Source organism: Lytechinus variegatus, chromosome 14 (genome assembly GCF_018143015.1).
Source record: "Lytechinus variegatus isolate NC3 chromosome 14, Lvar_3.0, whole genome shotgun sequence".
NCBI classification, from domain to species: Eukaryota; Metazoa; Echinodermata; class Echinoidea; order Temnopleuroida; family Toxopneustidae; genus Lytechinus; species Lytechinus variegatus.
Window position 1 is genome coordinate 2348396 of NC_054753.1, and position 20462 is coordinate 2368857.

The 20462-nt window shown below is 37.7% G+C and overlaps 1 protein-coding gene across 1 annotated transcript in view; it reads right to left on the minus strand.

Moving 5' to 3' along the window:
- The window catches only part of LOC121427849 (neprilysin-like), a 34253-nt gene extending 20223 nt beyond the window's left edge, over positions 1–14030 (minus strand). The window contains exon 1 of the mRNA XM_041624421.1: positions 13584–14030. Coding sequence (XP_041480355.1) covers positions 13584–13812 — 229 coding nt within the window. The 5' untranslated portion in view covers positions 13813–14030. The remainder of the gene's footprint in view (positions 1–13583) is intronic.
- Between the last annotated feature and the right edge of the window lie 6432 nt (positions 14031–20462).

Here is a 20462-nt window from a genome sequence, read left to right on the forward strand (position 1 = left end):
TGGGGCCCGTTGCAGAAAGAGTTGCGTTTAAACGCAAGCCAAAAAGTCGATCGCAAGTCCCAAATGCGCGCTGTTTATTGGTTGAAAATCATTGTGCGCATGATTTTTAGACTTGCGATTGATTGCAACTCTTTCTGCAACGGGCCCCTGCTGTTCCTATTCACTGAACCTCGACAAAGACTTCATTGGGATTTGACTCGAATGTTCAATGCATTTGCTATGTTGTAGGATTCATTTCGCGTCCCCGAGCAAAAACTCGCTATCAACACGCTACATGATCAATGATTGGGGTATAAGGCTTCGTTCCGCTGCACTTACGGATGCAGAGAGGATGTAAAACGGAAAAGAATCTTGCCATCCGTTGGAAAACGTTATGAATCCGTTGTGTTCTCTTTGCATACGTGTTTCATATGCATCCGTCCACTGTGATTTCATTGTTCGCCCATTTCTTGTCTATTGTCTGGAGCGGAAGATGAAAACGGATGGAGCCACCCCAAATTCTGCTTCTTCGTTGTATCCGTTATTCTTTTTGTTGTGTCCGTCGGCCAATGGTACCAGGTCTTTAGACATTGCTGCTGGATAAAAGTGGCCCACGGTGTGTTGGCAACGTAGAACACAATGATCAAATCATATTAGGACTTAGATTGATCCCATTTTCACATCGTCCCATTCTTGAACACACTCTGAACTCGAACGCTGTCCAGCAACTTCCAGCAAGTGTCAACAAATCCTCTTCACACTGTTTAGTTGAAAAATTCTTACATTATGAAAAACATTTTAACGCAATCCATTATGTTAACACAATGTAGATTCTGTGTTCTTTCTAGCACCAATGATCTCTATCTACATATTGGGTACTCGACCTTCAGCCTACCACCCCCCTCCCAGAAATCATTACAACCCCCTTTTTAAATGATTTATTTACGTTACCGACATGCATTTGTGGTATATAAATATCAGATTCCAACACGTTGTAAATAGACCACTTTCCTTAAATTATAAACGTAACTGTTAAATCGTTAGTGAATGTCTCTCGTCAACCCTTTTATGCATAGGCACATGAAAGGACATTGCAGACACCACAGCCCTGTAGGCCTACATTTATACGTGTGTAGCTCCATGATTCATCTATGTACCATTTTATATTCGCTTGGTCTACAAGCTGAACATAATGCGATTTGAACATCAGACAAATTACTGAAAGATTCATCAAAATTGGAATAAGGAATAAAAAAAGGTTATGTGTTAAAGTTGTAGTTTATCATTTCACACCCAAACGGCTATGTTCATTGCAGCCAATTGACTGCATGGTTTCTTTCGCTGACACACCCTTTACTGTGTAAACATTGCGCATCATTCAATGATATGCGTTGAAATGGTGTCCTCGCAACCTGTATCTGGTATGTTAGAGATGGGTTTTCGAAAAGAACATCTCCAATCATCCTATTATAAGCCAACCAAGGCTTCACCGAGTTCAAAATGACGTTTCATTACACACATTTACGTGTTGTGATTCCGTCGATCCAACTCCTTGATGATGCTGCTAGCTGAGACAACAATGACGTCATTGTCTAGCCCTGGGTCTGTTTTCACGATTTCCTATCCAAACCCTTGAACACACCAGCCTCCACCTGCTATTCTAGCTGCGTGTAATTGTGGGAATACATGGTAGGGATGCGTTTAAAAGGCCCGCGTTGACAGAATCAGAGAGAGACGTTGCGTCTTTCGCATCACGATGCTCATAACACCTGCCGGATTCGTACGTCCTTTAACACGTCGACTGCCGCATGGTGCCAACGGTACCCCCCCTTCTTAACTGCACGCCGTGTGATTCTAACCCTCCATTTCAACAGCTTTTGAACATCCAATCATTTTCGCTTGGTTTCATAGAGCATAAACAAATTATTTTTGGACCCGAATGAGAAGGCATGTCATGCATGCGAAGCAAGACATTTGAGGTTGAAAAGAACTTTGGAGACTGAAGGAAAAATGGACATCATGGAAATAGCAGTATGTGTATAATCACTGAAATTTTATTAATCACATCAACAATATTGCCATAAGTAGCATGAAGAACTTAAAGGGAAATAGAAGAGCATCAGCTAGCACTGAGATCAGACGCATTAAGAAAATGTTAATAATAAGAAAATTTACTTAGCGCTCGATACTAATGCTTTTAAGCGCTTGAATGTAGCTGCCAATAGGGAACCTCTCTGCATTGCGTGGAATAAATTCCTACCCGGTACTCATTCAACTCATCTTGGTCCAGTGTAATATCAGTATTAAGGTAGGAATCTTCTGATCCAAGTCCAGAGACATATATTGACCAGGACATTTCTGCAGAATTGCCAACCAATTATCAATATCTTACCATTCAAGTTTGAATGATAAAACATACCATTTACGAGGCGCCGATTATCTCCTTTCCTATTCAATGACACACTATATATTATTACCACGGCTGTATAGCTCAAGCTGCTAAAGGTGCCGGGACCCATTCACTTCACCGGGGTTGAGTGCAGCACAACGTGGGTAAATTTCGTGCTGAAGGGAAAAAAAATCGCATTAGCTGGGATTCGAACCCACGTCCCAATGATTGAAAGACGAGAGTCTTAACCACTAGACCAAGACGCAAGGAATACATTCATAGGATACGTCACCTTTGCAAGCGATTTGTTTGTTGTTGTTTTTTGGGGGGATGGGGCAATCCCAAGCCCACGCAAATCTCATTCTCTGCAAAAGAGCTGGTCCCTTATCACACACTTCTCGGAATAACACGAACTCACTCGTTTTCGAGTGAGATTTGCATTTTTCTAGAGTGGATATTAACTCTTTTTTTTAAGTGAAGTGTGTAAAAGAAGCACAGTTCACTGCAGAAGAAGCCATAATAAGCCAGTTCGTAGTTCATTTCTGCGCATGATCAAAAGATTCTACGCATGATCAGAAGAAGGTCATTTGTACTAAAGTGACATGGTGCTTTAAAATCTAATGAGATAAGCACCAACTTTGATGTCTTGATGATTCATATATTCTTTTGAATTGTCGTTTTCATTTACATCCACAAAAAACAACAATGCTTCCACGAACGACTGGAATTCCACAGTTTGTCAAGTACATTGTGCAACATGCTAAGATATGCATTCAAAGTAGGAATGCAACAAATACCTTCATAAGTGTTCATTGGTGTGCTATTCTGGTCACCTGGTCTATTCACTTTCTTCATCCTGCTATGTAAGGCAAGCTTACGTAAGATCTTGCTTTGAAATCTGCCTATCATGATGAAAGAAATGAAAGGTCATTTGACCAATATTGCCCATGAAGTAACTACGAACTGGTCTATTATATTCCATATACTATACACTCTAAATGCAAAAGATAGCTAATCCAGTCCCTAATCACCCTCCTCTCCGAGTGAGACGAGGGACCAGACGGTTTGAAGTTGGATGTATATCATTTGAGAGTGCATTATATATATCTCCTACTGGAGTGAACACTGTATGTTTTGGACAATTCAATTATGATTTCCCTTTCAAAGATACATTGATATTGTCTCTACAAATTGATATTCTTTTTCATTTTTTTTTAAATATCCATATGAAGTACACATATTACAGTTAAGGTTTCTTTAAAACAAGTCCTATCCAACGTTGGCTAAGGCCTTTAAGCTGGATATTGAAAAATAAATAATGACATTTTGGTTTTAATTCAAATAACACAAATGCTACTATGCTTAAAAAATATTACTGCATAACATAGCATGTACGACAAACGTATCCAATATTTCTTAGAGTAAATATAACGTTAAATAATTCAGTCTGAGATGAGATTGTTTTTTCCGGCAATCATGGACAAATCACTATCAATCCCCACTGAGACTTTGGTGACATAATTTCTACAAGATAACGGTTGCTAGATATTGTTCTTTCCTCATGCCCGTTATTCACTTTCCCCGCGTCGATGGTGTCCTTAACTTCCCTGGGGAAATTTGCATTCTCTCAAACGAAACAAGGAAAATCTCATTCCACGTGACACTGATCGATTTTTGATTGTCAATTTACGTTTCCAATTTGTTTCATAGATCACCCTTTAGTGGTAAAATTGTTTTGCACAGAGGAAAGGATACGACATCCATTGCTACTTACACCGGAAGCCCTTTTAAAGAGCCAAGAATTCAAGAAGAAAAATTGTTAACGTGGTACTTGATAAAGTGAAAATGAGGCGACCATATATATATATATATATTTTTTTTTTTGGGGGGGGGGTACTCCGCAGGATCTGCTTGTTCGAGATGATCTGCAGTGGATCATAAAATCAGGCAAGAATATTTCATTCAATTTTTTTTTATTTTAAACGAACATCATCCTCTTAAAATTGAAATGTAATCCATCCTCTCTCAAGCTTGAATTATATTCTCCTTATTCTTCTTCTATAACACATTTCTATTCCTTTCTCTAATATTCTGTTCCTCTTGTCCATTCTATACATCTCAATTCTTCACACACACACACACACACACACACACACCCACTCTTTCTCTATCTGCCTCGAATTGTTTCGCTCTTCCATCCTCTCACGAATTCCCTTCCTCTTCTACTAAAACATACACACTCTCGTTTCTGGTTCCTTTTTTTTAAATCTTCTTTTCACTTTTTTCCGTGCAAAAACATATACACACACACACACAGACGCTCGCACCTACCATCGCATTACTAACACACACATGGACACGCGCACACACACACACACACACTGTCCATGTAACTTCTACCCTTTCTTTTCAACTCTCCCTACCATGCCCTTTTCTCTGATTTCGGGCTCTTCGTTATATTATAATCCATCATCTTCTGATCGAAATGGATGAGTCGCCGACAATTTGCAGACAAGGAGATATGGCTCTCGGGTGTCGCCATACTTCTCACGTTTGCTTCCCACTGCAGTCTATGCCACATTTAATCACTTCCATAATCCTTTATCTTCGTTAATATTATAGATTAATGATGTATGATGCACATCGCTGTATATGTACATATAAAGTTGGGAATTTCCCCCTTTTAAAACGTGTATGAACATTACATGACTCATATCGCTGGAAATGTTATTGAAAAATATTCCTTTGTATTCATTTTGCTGCAATTCATTTTAAGTCCTCATACTTTATGAAATTCTCTAGCAGCACAATTTCCGAATACTACTGGGTAAATATCACTTAGCGTCCCATTAACAATCTCCAATCAGCTTTATCAAATTCGAGACAAAATGAAAAAAGGGACAAGTCAGCTTTTGTATTCGACTTTGATTATAAAATGAATGATAACTTAAACAAGTGGAACGCTTCCGGCAGTCTCGCCTACATTACACAATTCGATATGTAGCAGCAGTTAGCAGCAGTGCTGCCTTTGAAAACAGCTGATGAATAATTATTCACAGTGGAAAACACTAATATAATAAACTATTATGTCCATTGACCCAAAATGACATTTGAGCATGATCATGTGACCTGTCCAATACAATCATTCATACTTGTCTATCATGTCTATGATTACCTTTATAACGATGTTTCATGAGCTAGATCTATAAACTTGCTAAGCTATGATGACAATTCCTCAAATAACCCGAAATTGACCCTTAATCTTGATCATGTGACCTGAAACTCAAGCATGATCTTCAGTAATATACTATTACCCTTATGTCTAAGTTTTATGAACTAGGACCATATGCTTTTGAAGTGATGACAACATTACAAAAACTTTACCTTGGTTAAAATTTCAATGTTGACGACGACGCCGCCGTCGCCCCCGTCGGAAAAGCGGCGCCTGTAGTCTCGCTCTGCTATGCAGGCAAGACATAAAGGTCTCTTGATTCATCAAGATAACGGCATTACAGCTCTATCGAAATCGATTTTGTAGAAGATGCTGTGTAAAGTAGGCCCATTGACTAATGAATTGCACAATATTTCTATTTTTAAAAAATAGCAAAATTTCATTTTTGCTGCAAATGATCTTTAATACAAAAATGCACATGTATTTGGTTCTGTGTCGATGTTATAAAATATTTATCTAATTTTTGATCAAATGTGAAGTGGAAATGATACTTAAGAGGAAACATTTTATAGACAAGGGGGATAGATGGGCTTATTTAGAAGAATAATATCATGACATATCCCCAGTTATCATCAAGTCATTTGAAAATGACTTGATATGATATGACTTGATATGATTGTGACTAGACCATTCATTACTTTAGAACGAAATCAAATATATATTTACCATCTGCTTTCGCAATTGAAATTTTATGCTTCACTTGTCGTTTGACACTTATTGATAGTTCATGCAAGCTATAAAAAGCATAATAATTATACTTGCTTATATAGCGCTTAATACTTACTTTGTCAGAAGTCTCTAAGCGCTCTACAGTTTATGCAGCATAATTACCCTGGCTTTAGCAGTGCAGCTGTTACGCGCGCTGCGTTTCAAGGAATAAATTCCTGCCAGGTACCCATTTACCTCATCTGGGTTGAGTGTAGCACATTGTGGATGGCATTGAATTTTATGATAAAAATGAAATGTATTCAGAATATGTTACCTCTGCCATTTTTACCTCTGCCATTTTCCACCGAGCCGGGACTTAAATATAGCCCCCACCTTTTCAATAAGCGTATACAAAATGTTTAAAATTGCCTTATTGTGATTTTCTCTTTTAAACATTCGACCCAAAGTAACCCCAACACAAAATTAAAACGGGTTTGACGCAGAAAAGAAATGAATATCGTTCAATGGATCCGCACAATGGTATGCAAATCACAATAAAACAGGGAAATTGAGATCAATCTTGTATTGAAGAAGATCATTGCCTGGTACAATGAACTGTTCATTGTACCTTGTAGAAATAATCCTGTAGCAGCTTGTCTTTCTTTCATAGAGCCGAACTAGAATATGTGTGCAATCTGTTGGCATAGTCATAGCCTGTATTTATTTATTAAAACATCTTTCAACAGGATAAAACATTAATCAGCTCGCAGTCTGTTTCACATTATGGTCCTGCCTAAAGAAAATATACACATATTAAACGAAAAGATTACAAATAATTAGGAGAACATGTAATTATATACAGCAAAACTGAAAAAAAAATAATAAAAATGAAACATCAGAAAAAAGAAAAAAAAATGCAAGATTTATCTCATAGTAAGATAAAGAAGTGAAAATTAATTGGATAATAGAATTGTATCCTTCATCATGGTTATGTCAAAGGCAGTCAAAATACAAAAAAACCGCATTGATAGGAATACAACTTTACACAACGTTTGAACACCATTTACCCAAAATACAAAATAAGGAAAAATATCAAAGTTCCCTATCATTTTCTTCAGTGGTAATTGGCCACTTAAATCCTTTTTTTAAAATGTCCTGTCGTTTTAGACAAAAATGTAGTATTTAGTATACGTAAATATTCGTAAATACATACATATATGTGTGTTTTAAGATATGAATTTCATGAAAAAATAACATCCCACCCATGAAATGAATTACTCTTGTTATCTATTAAAGTAAACACGCTACACTTCGTTATCACCGAAAAATATTAGAATTTACTTCGATTTGCTCATGGAGCGTATCTGCTGGTGCCTGCAGGATCTTTATTAAGAATGTTTAAATCAAATGAAATCCCGTCGTTTTTTAAGTTAAAAGCGTGTTGTCACAATGATTTTCAAATAATCTCGCACAGAAAATCAAAGGAAATGTGTTATTGGTGCGAAATTAGCAAAACAACCAAGGTGAATTTAAGCACTATCTAAAGCACTGTGTAGGGAAATTGTTAAATGGATGAGGATAGCACTTAATAAATGATGTGAGTGCGTAGCGCGAGCTGATATTTTTATTATTTTATCTTGGACCTGGGGATTCTAGGCCTAAGGACATTTTGTGATGATGATGACTTATCTTCCTATTCATCTTCCTAAGCTCGATAAGAATCTTGCCGATATTCCTTTCTGAAAAAGGGACAATTTATAGTCATAAGGAATTCATGAAAATTTTATCATATTTATTAATGTAATAAGCCTAATGAGAGAGTATTTTTTTATTTTACATTTAGGCCTGAAAACTTTATATTTAAGCACATTTGTAATCATGAATGGATCATGAGTTGATATTTTAACAATTAATGCGAGGCAAATCGCGAGACGAAATTTTTGATAAACTGTCATAAAAATGGAATTTTAAGTAGTTTGTTATTATCTTATGGAATAAACACGGACAATATGTAGGTCTACATGGCAAATCAAATAATGCGAGCGAAAAGCGCAAAAAGCTGCAAATGATATTCACACCATAAAACGGACATTTTACAGAGCATTTAAAAATCAATTTGTAATTAATAAATATATAATGAAAGCTCGATGTCCGAGCTGAAATATGTTTTGTATATTGACTTCGAAACTTGATATTTTAAGCTACATATCAGCCTAATGAGCAAGATATGTAATTCATCGAACAAGCTATGCGAGCGCGAAGCGCGACCGAAAATTTAGTATAGTGACAAGCATTTTTGTTTAATCATTTTCCAAGTCCCCCCCTTACCTTATTTATTATTCACTCATTTCTCTCCTCTTATTTTTCCTTTTATTTTTTCTCCTTCCTTTCCCCTTCTTTTTCTTTTTATCCCCCTTTTTATTTTATTGGCTCCGCCGATAGCGGGGGGGGGGGGGGGTGGGCCCCTGCCCCTGGATCCGCCTACGCGCGTGACACCTGTGGATCGTGTAGTTGTCAAATAATTCTCAACTGCTGTGTTTCAGTGACTTCAAAGAAAAACAATGATTGAAATGTTACTATGGCGTCAATACACACCCTTTCGGCATTTGCAAATGCATTTCCTTTCTACTCGCTCTTCACGCAAAGATCTCCATGCGCTGGTACATTTAAATGGGAGTGGGTGGACCGGTTCTTTAGCATCAATGAATATCGTATAAAGATTCTTTAAAATGACGACCCTCCCTCCAGTATTCGGAACCATTTTACCGCAATAATGACCGGTAGTTACACAAAAGTGCATTGATTTCATCTAGGTAGACCAAACGATTGCAATGTGAACACCCATAGTTGTATTCATTGTTGCTTTTCAATAATAAATCGTTTCACTTGCTATAATTATGTTTCTCTTATCATGTAATGAGCATAGTTAGTACCACCATGGACCTGGTACCATAAATGCCTACCAGGCTCAGAAAATAGAATACTAGCGAATATATATGATGAATCATAACAGTTCAAGGCTAAGGAAAATATCTTTCTCCCTCTCTCTCGCATGCACCATTACTCATTAAAGTATGACACTCACAATGTGTTAGGTACAAGACAATCTCAAGAAGATACACGTATTTACAAAATTCGTGCATGTAGTGTATTATGATGATAACATTACACGTTTATTTCGATCGTTTTGCTCTCTCTTTATATCTAAATCAAAACTTTTTCTGAAGCACATAGCACCCCTACCGTCATAACATGAGGAAGCAAATTGACACCAGTATATTATTTTTTAGGATATTCTCCAAACGAAAGAACGTTATTTTACAAAAGAACACAATGGTCTAAAAAATCGATGAAAATCACGTCTTCCACTTTGTTAATATGAATAATAATGACTAAACCAAACCTAAATCGTGTTTTTTTTATCTTTGGGTATTTCGTGGCAGTATAGAAATAATAACCGTATATCCATGATAGGGAACTATTTTATTGCACTGACTCAGCAAAAAAACAGTCCATGCATCCATCAAGTTCGTGTATCAATCCATTTAAAAAGAAAAGAAAATCATAAAAGCTTGTCGAAAACTGAAAAGGAATCATTCCGCATTGTCTACTCGATGCAAGTAAAATCAGGGGGGAGGGGCTAAATATTCTGCTATCGTTTTAATTCACCCCCCTTTCCTTCATCTTCTTCATTGGCTCTTATATAACATTCCATTCAATACACGTAGATGCTTTCCAAGCTAAAATTGTAAAAAGATATTCTGACGGGACAGTCATGAGCTCGAGACGCATAATAACACACCTGGGCATGACAAAGAACAGAATACCAGATCCCAGACAAAACACATGTATGGTTATGAATAATTTACATCATAACACCCCCCCCCCCCCCCGTCAGTCTTCCATCACCTAAACCACCGAGTGAAATTAAGCATTGTTACGGCAGTTCAGCCGCGATAATCCCCGACCTTAGGGTAATGGCATTGAATCTAAGCGCTTTCTATAGTTGCTCAACTTAAATGCCGCCCGCGGCGTGTGAAGGGTTAAACACATCTCATTTTCGATTCCATACCAGAAGCGTATTGTTGCGACTTACCCCGAAAATAAAAATCAACATCAATATTCAATATGCCATTTATTGTGATCCAAACAGATTAAAGTCGTAGGTTGACTGCCTCTAGCTAATATTTTCAATTTCATTTTAGGTAACTATAAACAATTTTGGATCTCTCACATTGAAGATGTGCACTTTCGGTACCGGATAAAAGAACGTAAAAAGTGTGAAAACGTTGCGTGGCCAGGTATTGGGTATATTAGCTTCTTAAAATAAAAAATAAAATGCATACACAGAAATTGTCTTGCAACTTAGTTTGCTTGCTCAATGTTCTTTGAATGGGAACATGATCTATAGCTCATGAAAAAAAGAAAATTCATTCGTTAGGTCTTTGATGTTAATCAGTGTGTCAAAGAGAAAATTCAAACATCAACCACCTCCCCGGTGTGAAATGTAACGCCAATGTAACAAAATATGCGTTGAGATCTTTACATAATATGAAATTGAATCTAAAATGAGATTGAATTCCATGATGGCACGCTCCAGGCAACCTTGTAAATCGGCTAATGCTATGTTTGTGCATGTATGAGATATGATAATACTACTTGGAATACTTCGACAATTTTTTTTTTAATTTCCTTTCCATAAGAATACATTCCATTGTATTATTTCGCTTCTTTGCCTTTTGAATGGAGCATATTTCCACCATTTTGGGAAAGTCTGCTCGAATTGCCCACCTACGCTTTCGTTTGTGAAGGAATCGCCCGGGAGAAATCAAGACCCATTTTTCAATTGTAGATTCTCCTGCCAAGGCCGCGCAAATGACGTTTACTTTTGTTTGACCCAATTCGTCTAAACACCCAAAATACCAGCTCTCTTTCAGAACGGCGCATGTGCTGGGGTTTAACAAAAACATTTCAATTGCTTAGAAATACTATACTGATAAGATTTAGCCAAACGTAATCAAAGAAAGAATGTTTGAGACCCATTCTCACAGCCGTGGGAAAAAAAAGTTAATATATCTCTTTTTTCAAGTTCAATCTTAATGTACGTGTTCGTTTAATTCAGTCCAACCAATTCTTGTGCATAATAAGGGTAGACATAATGGAAGATAAAAAAAAGTTGTTCGTTTAATTCAGTCCAACCAATTCTTGTACATAATAAAGTTAGACACAATGGAAGATAAAAAAATAGTTTGATATGTGTGATGTAGGGAAAGGAGGTGGGGGGGGGCAGCATTAGGATCATTAGCGTACCTACGGGGGGCAGAGGGCATTTTCTTATGTTACGAAATCCTTTATTTTTGGTTTAATACATTTTTGTTTGCTTGTCAAGTTTTTTGGCGGACGAATTTGCCCCCCTCCCCGTGGAAAATCCTAGGTACGCCACTTAATAGAAGGATATCATTTTTAATACCAGTAATTTGTTTTACTTGTTTTATAATTAGGTGGCACTAACAATTATCTCCTTTTCTTTTTTATTATCCTATTTCATTTTTAGTGGTAATACGTTACGGAACAGCAATCAGACTTTAGTTTGCTCAGACTTGATCTTTGGGGAAAGATTGTAATATAAATATTAATTGTCAAGTAGGAAAAAAATCATTTATTCTATTTTCAGCGAAATACATATTTTGTTGAAAGGAATGAGGTTAACGCGATACATCAGATTGAACCATCATTTCAATTGAAACAAATAAATTTAATTATATAAATATTACTATACTACCATTATATACAATCAATAACGAAGTTGGCATGGCAAGTAAAAAAAAGTAAAGATTTATATTTGTGATTTTTTTAAGGGGGACGAACTAGAACAGGCTTGAATTTAGTGGGCTACTCAGAAAGATAATATTTTAAAGGATTTTCATTGAGCAAATATTATTTAAATTACATGTATATGGCACTTCGGTTGCACCAATGGTCGCGCTTTGACAGTAAAACCGTAATCAGGGGAGTGTTTCGTAAAAGGACTTGTCAGATGTTTTCAGACAGTTACTTTAGTAACAGTACCTCTCAGACAATCAGAAACAAGGAAAGTTTTCAGATCCTACACATTGTTAGACAAGGTGTAGGATCTAATAACTCTGTATCCAGCGTTCGGATACGGAGGGGCAAATGAGTTGTTTATAACAGTGGCGTACCTATCATTTTCACAGGGGGGGGCAAATTCGTCCGCCCAAAAATTTGACAAGCAAAAAAAGGGTCTTCAACTATAAATATAGGATTTCGTACCAGAAAAAAAAATTGTCAAGCAAAAAAAAGGTCTTCAAGCTCGTCAGGAGGGGGGGGGGCAGGGATACGTCCCTTGCATGGGTTGTCACTCGTCGGGGGGGGGGGGGGGGGGCAGTATGCTAGTGGTACGCTAGTGGTGTATAACTTTATGCCTACTTCCAAGGTAAATTCACAGGTAAACATGTTGATAAAACGCATTCCAGATGTTCCAAGGTCATGTGGGGCGTATAAATATATCATAATTAGTTAAATTATGATTATTTAAAGCGGCATCACCAAAACAAAAGAAGGAAATTGAAATAGAAAGCTCCGTGACTTATTGCTTGGACAGTATAATTATCTAATACATTGATTTTTTTCCATATCTCTCTTTATTATGTTTATAAAAACCTCTTTCATTTGCTTTATTCTCTTTCTCGCTCTCTCATCCACTCCCTCCCTATATTACTGTCTGTCTCGCTCCCTCTTTCATCTTCCAATACGAGTGTCTTGCTCTTGTCACAATCATGTACAACAGATGATCGTCGTTATTTTTACATAAAAAGCCCAAACGGCGAGGACTTTCTCGAAGAGTGTCAAATTATCAATATCGACTGAAGTCAAAGACACATTTTCATCGAAATCCATTCGACCTGGATATATAACATACAAGAGGAACATATCTAACGACCCCACCCCCCCCCCCCCCAACAATGCTAGGGTGTCCATTCCATCTTAGAAACTCCCAGTGCAAACATTTAGCCGTGGTTGATAGAAAGATACGGTATGTAAAACTATGAAAATCTATATAAAACGTACGCATGCAATACATGATTATCTAATAGTCATTATTATTACTTGATAACCTCTTCAAAATGGTATTTTTTTTTGTTTACCCGTAGGTGCTCTTAACTGCGTTAATTTCTATAGATAATCGACGTATATTATGTAACAGTTACAGACCAAATCAGCCAGAAAACGGATATAAGGATAACAACGTAAGATAAAACACCAAATCCCTGCAAACATCAGGAGATAATGTGAAGAATTTTCATCATACCCTACCTTTTCTGCTCTTTGTCACGAGAACGATGATGAGAAGGAGAACGAAGAAGAGAACGATGAGGAGAAGGAAGAGGAGGAATTTTTCCAGGGTGGTGCGCTTTTTCACACACTTAACACCATGAGCCCTAATCGATGTAGGTTTGCCTCTTGAGTTTGTGCTGTTGGCTGTCTTTTTCCCAGGCTCCTCCACGGCAACAGACATGTACTCGGTTTCCTTTTCATCTCCCATTTTTTTATCCACCCAGGTAAGGTTCCTAATGCAGCGATGTCGTTACAGGTAAATCGGGTACCTTGCAAGGTGCTTCACCCACGCATGGAGGAGCGGCAGGAGAGCAAAGACGAGTAATAATAGTCCTATTTACCCCACGTGTTCGAGTGTTTGGTTATGTATATGTGATTTGCTCCCAACCCGCCAGCCATACCATACATTCATAGCATCACACTGCAGCTGGCCATGTACAATCTCACGCTTGCGCACCGTTATCAGGTTGAGTTGTCAAATCGCAGTCCCCTAAACTCCGCCGCGAGGGGTAAGCATAAAGTGATAAGGCTTGCGGTGGTGCTTCCGAGCTTTAAATGACTCCTCCGAGCAGTAGCTCAACATCAGATTACTTCATGATCTACTAAAGACGAAGACCCCTTCTCCCAGGGTACCATCGGTTTTTACTTTTTTTTATAGAGCCAACGGCCGTAAGAATTAACTCAAAGTGAATAATTCTGCATTCCTACCTCGCGTCTTTCATTTTGTCAGGTTTGCTATCCTTTGGCATGAAATGTAACACTGTACGTGCTTTTAGCGTATATTTCAGATTTTCGCTCCACCACGATGCCGTCTCCGGAATATCTGACGGGAAATGGAGAATAAAAGCGTCACTTGCTTTTCAGTCTGCTCACATGGCGTAAAATTTGACTTCTACAATTCGTTAAGAAAAATGCAGGTATTTCCGATAAAGAATCAAGAGAGGTATTCGCAACGGTACATGAGATCGAAATGCAGCATTCGATTCCATTCATAAAATATCAAAAGTGCAATAGTCACAGCAACCGCGACCCTTTTTAGAATGTGGTTTGTCAAATAGAGTTGAATGTTTTATATGCAACGCACAGATTTGCCGGATCAACTTTTACAAAGATTATGTCTTTCAGCATCCCAGACTAGGAAGGTGATTATATCCACTTGATTTTACACGGCTATCGGAGCGCGAAATTAAAGACCTGTCTTTTAGTGTTTCTCCGGTGAACGCTGAGCACAGACTGATTGATGCAGTCGGTGGGTAGTAATATTTTAAGGGCATGAGAATGAAGGAGTGTTTGTTTTCGGTGAGATGAAGGGGGGGGGGGTTACTAACCAGTCGTGGGTATACACTATATCATGAAGAAAGTCCCCGGCGAATCGATACCAGTCAAGCGAGTGATCGGCTGGTGAACTATAGCTCTCGTGATACACTTTTGCCCTTCCATCCATTCGTAGGCGTGAAATGCGATAATGTAGCATGGATTCAGAATTCGGACGATGCATCCCTTTTTCAGCTTTCATATATGCCCTTCCCTAGTGCCTTTTAAAATCAATTCCACTCGGATTGATCTCAAGCTATTACTTTGATGAAGTGAGTTAATAGCATCGTGTAATTTACAATAAACACCCACGATTTTAAAACAAACCCTTGGGCTAAATCTGGATTAATGTCTCGTTACCAAGTGCAATATACGATATGAGTGTTCCCATTGGCGTGGCCGGAAGATGACACACTGAAAGCATGATGACTAGATGATTTACTTTTAATGCAGCCCTAGAGCGCATACGCCTACACGCATACGCGTGGAGCTTTGTGGCCCAGTGGATTCTTCGGACATTGAAACATAGGGTCGTGGGTTCGAATCCCAGCCGTGGCGTAATTTCCTTCAGCAAGAAACTGATCCACAGTGTACTGCACTCAACCCAGGTGAGGTAAATGGGTACCGGTAGGAAGTCATTCCTTAAAAAGCTGTGTGCGCTATGAACGCCTAGCTTAGCCGGGTAATCTAGGAGCGCCTTGAGCACCTAACAAGGTGGATATGTGCGCAATATAAATACTTGCAATCTAATACACACTGTGTGACTTAAGACATTTCAGAAATTAACATTTAGGTATGGTGTGATGCGCGTGAGGAAATTCATTGTCTTAATAAAATATCTAGACAGGGTTTTTTAACGCACTGACTAGATTTATTTTTCCCTGCTAGATACTACTCCACCTGAAGGTCAACTCCTTTTTCTTTCTGGTCGTGGTTTCGAAAGTGGAAAAGACAACACTTATTCCGAAAAGAACCCTCTATTAGTTGACAATCAAACAGGGTCATCAGTGAAGATGGTTGATTCGTTCACTATCTTGTTGTTGGTGTAGACGCTAAACAGTACGGGTACAAGAGCACTGCCATGTGGTAGGTCATTACTGCGATTCCTCTTTCAGATGGATATGTCGTTTTAATTGAAGAAAACGTCTGTTTTCCAGGAACAGATGGATCGCTCTAATAAAGGCCTAGTAATCGCAGGATCCATATCGCCGAGCCGAGAATTATTGAAAATCAACTTGTTTAAGGAGGGGATTGTTTATATGTCTCTCTCAATACGAAGTAATTAAAATTTTGCTCTATACTTAATTTCTATTTGAAATTGCCCTTGGTTTCAACTGTATGACATTAGTATTTTTTTCATTGTTCAACTCTATTATCATGCCTGACTTCGAACACTTTAGTCAAATTAATCACGACTATTCATATGTATCTTATATATCTATATAGATGTATATAAGTTTTATTTCTTTCCAAATTGGGTTTTTTTACCAAGTTTTGTGGCATGGTTGACACCTGAAAAACATCGTTGCGCATTTCTATCTTCATTAAGTAACATATTTTTGTAATCATTTTGGGGAATTTACAAGTTAGGTTTGGTGGTATCATTTCCACGATATTTTCATCTCTTTTCTATATACTGTAAAAGGTAGGTTGATATTATTCATATTATCATCCACTTGCATTTTTTGTAGATTGATGAAATTTGATGGGGTGGGAATACCACGGCGGTTGTTGTCAAGACGGAAAACAGTTCTCGATGAGACACTGGAGTGTAAGTGTGGGGGTTGCACCTTTATTGACGAGATTTTACCACGCATTGGCGGTGGTATCGGAAAACGGGGAGGGGGGGGGGGGGTAGCGTGCCCCTTGAATTTCATATTTGGTAGAGGCTATAGAACGGTTGTTCTCACCCCCCCCCCCTTCCCTCCGATCGTCGGACCAAAAAATCCATGAATTCGAAGCTCATGGTTGCTATAAGCAGCTTAAAAAATATGTGTGTGTGTGTGTGTGTGTGTGCGTGTGTATTTCTATTTTTTTCTTCAAAATTTACTCACACCCCTCCCATCTCTCCCAATCGTTCTCTTTTTTTATTTTTTACCCCTGATATATTACATTTTTCTTCTTATTATTGATAGGATTGGAAGTCAGAGTCAGTTCCGTTTCCCCTTAATATGTTTCCCTTAGACATGTCAGAAGACCAAACTCACTGTACACCCCTATATTGATGCGTGCTATTGAGGAAGAACGAGAGATACCAGACGAAGACATCCAAAACACGAGATGAATTTGCTTCCGCTCTCACTATCCCCTTTTATACTTTATGTTTTTTTTTCTTCATTCGACCCTTCAAGTGGTCGAAAGGAGAACCTGTCGTATGAATTCAGGAAATGAAGAAGATCGACCGGAAACGCGGTCCTTGACAATCGCATCATTATGGCAAACCCTAACGACATTATTCGAGAATATAAGGAATCCATCCGTGACAAATTAAGTTGTCCTTCTGAGCGGATACACGCAGACACGCACGGTCCACACACAAATAGCAGATATTGGAGTCTTACTAGGGTGTTCTTGCTCTAGATCGCATTTCCTGCGACCGAAAAGAAAGGGTCTTATACATTGAACCATTTCTAGCACTTTAGAATTGATTTGGGAAATTTTCCTTCTTAACGTTTTGTAGGGCATCATTTGGTAAATTTTCATTTTTAACACTCACTGCGATTGTGCTTCCATTATGCGGTTTAATTCAATTCTTATTACACACAATTCACTTGCCTCCTCCCATCTGTCGAGATTTTATTTGACTTTTATTGCATTGTAAAACATATTTTTTTAGAAAATCATATTTTGGTATAATACCGTCATTAAAAACAAAAAGTGTTCGAAGTGATTTGTATAGGGAACTCGCAGATGTGGCGGATGCTTTCATCGCCTTTCGACAATTTTATTTCAGACCTCCATTAGCTTCAATTATCCTCTGACCGCCAAATTCTTGCGGCGGGAGGTGTTTGGTACAGTGGACACAACCCACAGGACCAGTTCCTGATGTCTGCCGTATTCTGTAGGTCTATGAATTATTTCATTGACAGAATGGCGCCATATTTTCACTTGTATCAGAGAACAAACCACTGATCTTCAAAGTTGTTTAACGAAAAGAATACTAGCCTAGATAAGTTTTTTCGCCCTCTTAAGATGTAAAGTAAGGTTCGAACATTGCACGATTTGTGATTCTACCCTAGAAACACATTTTAAAGAATGTGAGACTTTTCTAGCGTAAAAGGTAAATCGTTGCACCTACTGTGCAAGTACATCATTATAGGTGCCTCAATAACTCTAAAAGGGTTCAAATCAAAGGTGTCACATGTTTTGTTCATTTGCTGTTGTGCTACAAAATTCAGTATTCTGTTCATGTTTATGACGTTCCATGATTGATATGAATCTGATAAAGGTGATATGACGGCCTCTGCACTACTTTACATTTCTGTTAAAAAAAGGATTTCTTATATGCTTCATGCATGGCGCCGTAATTGGGGGAAATGATGACTAAACAAATAAGAGAATATCAAACTCAAAAGTTTTACACACACCCAAATTAACGTAACACTCACACACGCACACCAATTAGCATACCCACTTTTCCTACACACCCACACACACTCCAAACACACTAATGCACGCAATCATATGCTCCATTGGTTCCTGTTGTCACTTCTGATTTCCATGAGTAGTGTCTTGTTCGAGAGATTGAAGGAGGATGTACGAGGGTGTGTGTGGGAGGGTGCGTGGGAGGGTGCGTGGGGGTGCGTGTGTATATTATTTTTTAACGAAGTCTTAAAGTTAAGTGAACAGTTAGTGAACAGAACGTTAAAGTGAAAGTTAAGTGAACAGAACAGAGAATTATGTGAAGGTAAAATAACAAAAGAAGAATGTTTTAAGGTGTTAAAAGAAATGAAATGGAATAAGTCACCTGGAAATGACGGTTTTACCGTAGAATTTTATGATACACTTTGGCCAGTGTTAGGGGATTTGTTGGTAGAAGTATTAAACGAAACATATATAAGAGGGGAATTAACAATTTCTCAAAAACAAGGGACTATCACATTGATAGAGAAGGAAGGAAAAGATGCTTTATATATTAAAAATTACAGACCCATTACGTTATTAAATGTAGACTACAAAATATTATCCAAGGTTTTGGCAGCAAGGATCAAACAGGTTTTAAACGAAATAATTCATTATGATCAGGTGGGATACATAAAAGATAGAAATATTGGGGAAGCAGTTCGACTAATAGAAGATATATTATTTTACTCTAGACATTACTTGGAGCAAGGACAAGGATTTTTGATTGCGGTAGATTTTGAAAAAGCGTTTGACTCTGTTTCTCATCAATACTTATTGAAAGCACTCAATTTTTTGGTTTTGGGGAGTCATTCTGTTCTTGGGTGAAAATACTATATAAGGATATAAGTAGTTGTGTTATGAATGGTGGGTATTCCACCGGATACTTTAAAGAGAAATTCCAGTAGTTGCAGTAAACACTGATTTCATGAGAAAGTCTGTAAAACAAGGCTTAATTGTCAGTTTATCATCGAGGATCTAGATCTGGTACTGTTACATTTATTTAACTGAACTTTGTGAAATCTTGAAATCTACGCTGAAAAATGTTCACGCCGAAGATCCCCAACACAGATAAGCGCACGTGGGACAATGTATAATTATTGCTTAGGCGTCGGGCCCGACGCCCTACCCGATTCCTGTGCTTATTTGCTGATTTCTCAGCAATTACACGATTTCTTCCAGAATTCTTTGGCACATGCGTTTTATTTATACAAACAGACACTTTGGTGGTCATTTCATTGGATTCTGTACGAACTCATTTTGATATCGTTACCAAAACTAGCATTTACCTTTAATGTAGAAAGAGGGGTCAGACAAGGTGACCCACTTTCGCCCTATTTGTTTTTGATTGCAATAGAATTACTGGCACATGAAATAAGAAGGGACAAAATGATTAAAGGGATAAGTTTTGGGGAGCATGAAATAAGACAGGTCTTGTATGCCGATGATATGACAATTTTTTTGAAAGACATGGATTCAATAAAAAGGTTGCATTATATTTTTGAAGAATTTGAAAAAGTCAGTGGCTTAAAGGTAAATATGGACAAGACACATTTTATGTACATGGGTAAGGAAAATGGAAAAACAAATGACCCTGTATATGTATTTGGCAAATATGTTAGGAAGTTAAAATTTTAGGAGTAATATTTTCAGTTGACTTTAGATTAAAAGATGATCTGAACTATAAAGAAATATTAAGTAAAATAAAAAAGCTTTTAGGTTGGTGGAAACAACGAGACTTGACTATTATGGGAAAAATACATTTATTGAAAACATATGCATTGACAAAGTTAAATTATGTTTCATCCATCCTTGTTGTCCCCTCATGGGTGTATATAGAAATCGAGAAATTATCATTTGATTTTATATGGGGAGGGAAAGATCGTATTAAAAGAAAAATTATGTATCAGAATTATAATTGTG